Here is a 6,465-nt window from a genome sequence, read left to right as displayed (position 1 = left end):
TTTTAATATAAATTAATATTTATATATATTTAAAATATATTAATAATAATAAAATTATTTTAATTTGTTTCAGTATTTTTATATACACATTAAATAAAATATTTTAATGTCAATTATATATATTAGATGTCATTTTAAAATAATATATACTTATTATAAAAAAATTATAGTTAAAACATTTATTTAATTTTATATATATCCTATTTAAAAATATATTTTAAACAATAAAAAAAATTACATATTATATTTTATAATCTAAAAAATTTCAAATATGAAATTTTTTTATCTTTCTATTCATGTTATATCATGCTTAAAATTGAATAATATATTTAAATACCCAATTAGGTATTTCCGCCAAAGGGCATGCTTAAAAGTGAGATTTGATTTTGACCACGTGATCCTCAACCTCTGTCACACTTTTTCTCGCCACCTTTTACACGTGCTTCTGCCTCGTTGCGTTTCTGACCTTTACTCTTCATTTAATAATGCCTCCCTTACTTTGACACCACCTATATATCCCCCCTCTCGTTCGGAGTTGAGTGAATGATTGCTCTGCATTCATCATATTCATAATCTCTGCATAGCATTCACAGTGAAGTGATCTCACTGAAGAAAAGGTGATTAATTGATCATCATGAAGCCTGCAAAGATTGTGCCCTCTGAAGTAGTGAAGATGGTGAGGCATGCGGTGGCCAAGGCTGCACCACATATTCATCTCAAAGCTGACGTGGGTAAGGCGAAGGACATTGTTTTTGAGGTGCTGAAGAAGAAGACGCGCGCGTGTGGATGCATGACAATAAATTATTATAGGTCTCTCCTTCACTTCTCACATTCCTTCCCCAAACTGAAATTGAAGCCCTACAACCTTTCTTCATCTTCTTCTTCTCATGCCACTGATTCTTCATATGAACGGCAGCTTGTTCCTTTTGATGACTGCACCTCCTGCAATAATAACGATGATGATTCCATAAATCCTGTCTCCACTTTCATATTGAAAAGAATTAATGAAGATGCGCCCAATCTGGAAGAAGAGATTGATCTGTTGGCCGATGATTTCATTTCTTGTTTTCACGCGAGTTTCCGACTGGAGAAACAGCGGTCATATCGGCAATATCAGGAGATGCTGGCCAGGAGCACTTAGTTTAGTTGACAGAGTATCAATCTATGGATCGTTAGAGATTCAAACAGCTAACCTTGTAGCTCCACGAGTTGTAAATTTCACGTAGATATAATGGAATAAAATATCGTTGTAAGAATTGGAACAGAATTTTTTTTGTTAGAGCCACCACGTAGGATGTCGACTACCCTACCAAGTCAGGTTATAAATAACACATGCTTACTTGTAAAAACATTTGTGCTTACTTATTAAAACATACACATGTTATGAATGTACATGTATCCCTAAGCTTGCCGGTGTTCAATGTATTAATAATAAAAAAGAATTGTAGGTTATTTTATGTTATAAATTGTGCAGTGCATTCAAGTTAAAAGGAGGAGCAATTTTATGATTCATTTAGTGATTTTGACTACCACAATAATATCACCATTATTCATAGCATCTTGCATTTTTTTATTTTAATTTTATTTTTTATTTTAATTCTATGGCCAATGAAAGCTTTTTGTACATGATAATCACTTTCAAATATAATCCCAAAGTTATGAAACATGGTTTAGGCTATGGTACATGATAATCACTTTATAAATATAACTCAAACGTATCAAACATGGTTTAAGTCTAATTCACCAATTGATGTTATAACTTAATTTTAAAAAGTGAAAAGGGACATGCTGGGTTACATGAGTTCCTAAGTGGTGGGGGTGAGTTACTCATGTAACACTTGGTAGAAATAATACATGCATACATAAGTCGAGTTTCCCATCATTCTTGTTATTGTTCCATGCTCATTCTACCATTATTTCTCCATGGTTCATTGCTAGTTCACCTTTAATTCATGTGGATTCACCTCTTATCCATTGTAGGTCCATCCCTGGTTCATTATTGATCCATTGCTAGTGTGTTATTTGTTTATGCTATGGAATTGAGGGTAAGTGAGATTGGATAGCTATTGACCCTCCTGACCTAGTAAATTGTTGTGAATTCCTTGGTGAAATTCTATGAGCTGGGACTGTTGGAGTTATAATATTTTGATACTTCCTAGATAGTTTGTTCCAAAACCCAAGGAAAGTAGTGGCATAACTTGATGGACTATAGAGGTAGAGAAGGGGGTGCACTATGTTAGGTTGTGCACATTGGGGACTAGGCCTAGTATTTGTTTCGTACTATCTATATGATTGTAGTTGGCTCTAGGTGAGCCTTTTTCAATTTGGAGTTATACCCTCAACTTGGGGGTGACCCACTTTTGATAGAATTGGAGCAATGTGGTTTATGGTTGGGTGGAACGTCTAAGGTCTATAGCTAGTTATTGAATTACATGAGATAAATGTGAAATTCATACTTTATATGTATTTCACATTGTGTTACTCTAAAGTGTAAATGTTGTTTTATGGATTTATATGTTTATGCATGATTATATTATTGTTCCAGTCACAAGTACTATCATATTTCATGTCATTGCATTGGACATGTGTGAGAAGAGTTATGGAGGTACCAAAGGTATCTAGATAGTTGAATTAGATTTGTTAAGGAAATTAGAATATTAAACAAAATTGTCCTATGAAGGATTGGATTTTATAATATGGAATCAATGCTATGTATGCATAATTAATTCATATAGTTGATGAATATCATTTCCACATATGTCATTGATGGACAATAAAATCAAATCCAGAATGAATGGTAATAAACTATGCATATGGTAGATGGGTAGTAGACCACTTATGCAATCAATTAGCAGTTAATGAAAAGTGTATTTGACCATCAATCGATGGTGTAGTCAAAGTACAATATAACTACATATTCAATTGACTAGTAGGTTAGTTCTTTCAATTGTTGGATAGTCAACTTCTTAGATATTGGTGACAACCAAGTTGAGTTGAGTGGTAATTTCCCTCAAATAGTTGGTGGGGAGTGTTAAAAAGTGGTATCAAAGCTCATTAGTTCAAACATTAGACCTACATTGGGATGAAGACTAGAAATTGCATATTCAACCTTGAAAAATATGGTTGACTAAATCGAATCCCTAGTTGACTAAATTGACCGCTTATTTGATTTATATATTACACCAATTGACTAATTTGATTATTTAGCCAACATATTTTACTCTTTATTCAATTAGACGATCAACCAATTCAAGTGTTTAGTCAAAATAATTTTCTAGTATGTTGACTTGATGGTGTAGTTGACTAGTTCATTTGATTGCTTGATTCAACCTAGTGGTTAATCAATTCAATTGTTTAGTCTATTTTCCTTTATAATCAATTGGTTAGTTGGAATCAACCAATGATTGACTAGTTAGTCAACTTGAGCAATAGTCAATTGGTCCATGAACTCAACAAATAGTCAATTGGCTAGTTGGCTTCATGATGGTTGATTGGTTAGTCGACACAACCAACAATTGACTATCCCATCGACCAAACCAAAAATTGACTAGAATATTGCATTGTTCAAGTTAACCAAATGGTTAATGGACTCGACCATTTGGTTGATGATCGACTAGTTTATACCTTTGTCAACCCAATTCACAAGTTGACCGAATCAATTGTTTAGTCAATATGTCCTTGTAGTTGACCACAATAATACAATAGTCAGTTGACCAGGTTAGTTGATAACCTTATATATATTACTACTTCACTAACTCACTTACAAGAATAGAATTAAGTGACTTGGTTCAAAAAAATGTGTATAAAGGTTTAGAAGTTGATTTAGTACCTCATATGTCATCTCAAAAACCAAAATTAGTAGTGCTCGGTATGAATATTCCCATGATTTTTAGAAGTTCAAATTTCATAGCATCTTTAAGGCCATAAATGACAGTTTTAGATATAAAAGGTTTGAGTGACTTAGTCCTAACCATCACAAATGGAATATATAAAAGAGATATTTCCAACAAGATATTACAAATGAATCACATAGTTATTATGAGAAGTTTACAATTGAAATAGTGAAAGGGATAAATTAGGCACTAATTTAATTCTTATAAGCATAACCCCCTCCTCAAAGCTCAAATTAGGACACAAAAGTATTCTATGGATAGCTCTTGGATTGTATAATACATCCATTGAATTATATTTGAAATCTAAGCATTGCAATTCTTGAAGAATTAACTAGAAAACACTTAGTCAAATTAGGAAAAGTGCATTAGATTAAAAAACAATTGTTTGATCATAACTATATGCCTAGAAATCAACTTTGAGAAAATGAATAGTTGAGAGAAAGCTAATAAATAATGGAATTCGATTTTCCATTTATAATCTTTAATTGGAATATAATTTCTCAATAAACCAAAAGAAAGTTTCTAGTGGCCTATAGGGGTAGATAAGGTTTCAAATGTTTAAGATACACAGACACACATGTATGAAGTTATATTGGAATATGATTTTTACTCTTGTCTAATAGAATTATCTTTCTAACATTATAGAGTTGAAGCATAGGTAGGCTAAGAAGAAAATATAAGGGAAGAAAAGAATCCAAATGAGGATTATAGATATGGCATATGATTAGTGTCCTAAAACAATGAAGATGGAGAAGTTAGGAGAATGAGTCTTGGAAATCCTGAGATGACTCAAGTGGTCATGGAAAAGAAAAAACAAACAACCAAAGATTGGTTGAGAAAATGAGAAGTATAAATATGGAGGTTATTAATTACAAATATAACAATGAAAGGTTGATTAGAGCTCGAGAAAAGTAGGAGCTCATTATCACTCACATTTTGCAAAGTATAAACCACTTGCATCAAAGATAGATTAAGTTTATGAGTCCAAGCGAGCTATAAAACATCAAGGATCTGGTAGAAGGGAGTATAATAATGATGTAAGGAAATATATGAATGAAAATAGGCATATGCATCACTCCCTAAGAAAATTAATGAGGAATTCATGCACATCCTCCAATTTTGATAGTAGCTAAAGTCTTTCACTAGGTAGACATCAAAGAAGGAGGTCCAAGAATGGTGATCTAAAGGGAGAAATTAGAAAAATTAAACCTCATACATTCAATGTATACCATAGGTAGTATTATATTGAGGCCCATTTGTTGGAAATGAGAAAATATCTTCATTTGTATAATTACTCTTCTAATTTGGAGGCTAGAATGGCCATGTATCACTTGTAGGGAAAAGCATTCATGTTGTGGTCATCTCAAGAAAGTTAAGAAGTTGGATGATAATAATATAAGTTGGAAGCAATTCAAGAAGTATTTTCAAAGAAGTATCTATCCAAGAATTATTATACAAATATGCAATATTTCTTTGAACTCAAGCTTGGAAATATGGAAATGGAGGAATCTGAGAGGAAATTCCTTGAGTTGCTAAAGTATACCAATTTTTTTAAAGATGAGAAAATCAACATCCATAGGTTCTTTAGAAATTAGGAAAAATCAATTTTGATGAACCCAAGACTCTAGAGGAACCAATAAAAAAATCCAAGTATCTCTATGAACAAAGCAAAAGTAATCCAACATTCCAAAAGGCTTGGGATGAGAATAAGGAGGGTAAGATGCGTTGAATTTGTAACTATGGTTAGTCTTCATAATGTATATTTGGTCACTTTATTTAATTTTATTTATCATTTCAAAGCATATTTTAAATGCTACAGTCAAAAGAAAATTTATTTTGAGTCAAAGTCCCATTGCAAGTTTTTAAAAAAGAAAATTTGAATTTTTGAAATGTAATTTTTGGCTCCAAAAGTTGTCAATTCGGCCTCCCTCCAAGTCAAGTCAACCCTGGATAAAGACACATGCATTTGACCAAGACAAAGTACGATATAAAGGAACTTCGACCTCCTTCACTTGGGAATTCACATTCTATCAAACACAACAAGTTATGGGCAAGAAAACAAAGGAAAATAAGGATAAATAGGACAAATAAAAGGATGCATTTACTTTCTCTTCTCTCTCTTGTGACTCACAAGTATGGATAGAATTTTCTCTCTTTGGTTCACAATTTTTCTAGGAATGTTGTTGTAGGGGGGCAGAATTCTAGAAAACTGCAAACGCTGAATTTTCTGGGGTGATTGGAAATTGTAGGAGGGCCACAATTATGGGTCAAGTCAGGAAGATAAAATTGCTAGATCGAATTGGGAGGCTTGGCTTGGAGGAAAAGATTAGGTTTGACCATAGGCCTAGGTGTGTCTCTCATTGAAAATAATAATTTCTCTATTGAAAAGGTTGTTGGGTTTTTCCCCTTCGTGGGTTTTCCCAAGGTAAATTTTGTCTTCATTTGTGCATTATGATATCTACTATTCTACTATTCTTTATGGTCGAATTTATGAAGTATAATTGTTGAATGATGCATTGGAATAATTTAAAAGAAAAACTACATCAAATTAATTATTGGAATTTCATAAATG

General features: G+C 32.4%; 1 protein-coding gene across 1 annotated transcript; it reads left to right on the top strand.

Moving 5' to 3' along the window:
* Positions 1-634: 634 nt before the first annotated feature.
* LOC149153144 (uncharacterized) lies at positions 635-1,141 on the top strand. The gene has a single exon (XM_089445050.1). It carries the CDS (start codon positions 635-637, stop codon positions 1,139-1,141), a length of 507 nt encoding a protein of 168 aa, XP_089301176.1.
* The last annotated feature ends 5,324 nt before the right edge of the window (positions 1,142-6,465 follow it).

Source organism: Pinus tabuliformis, chromosome 9 (genome assembly GCF_031772625.1).
Source record: "Pinus tabuliformis cultivar Carrire ecotype Pingquan chromosome 9, CPIR1, whole genome shotgun sequence".
Classification (NCBI taxonomy): Eukaryota; Viridiplantae; Streptophyta; class Pinopsida; order Pinales; family Pinaceae; genus Pinus; species Pinus tabuliformis.
Note: the sequence above shows the minus strand (reverse complement) of the source record. Positions and strands in the feature narration are given on the sequence as shown.

Bases quoted from the DNA above. Each gene is read 5' to 3' on its own strand.
- LOC149153144 (XM_089445050.1), top strand. From the start codon at position 635: ATGAAGCCTGCAAAGATTGTGCCCTCTGAAGTAGTGAAGATGGTGAGG.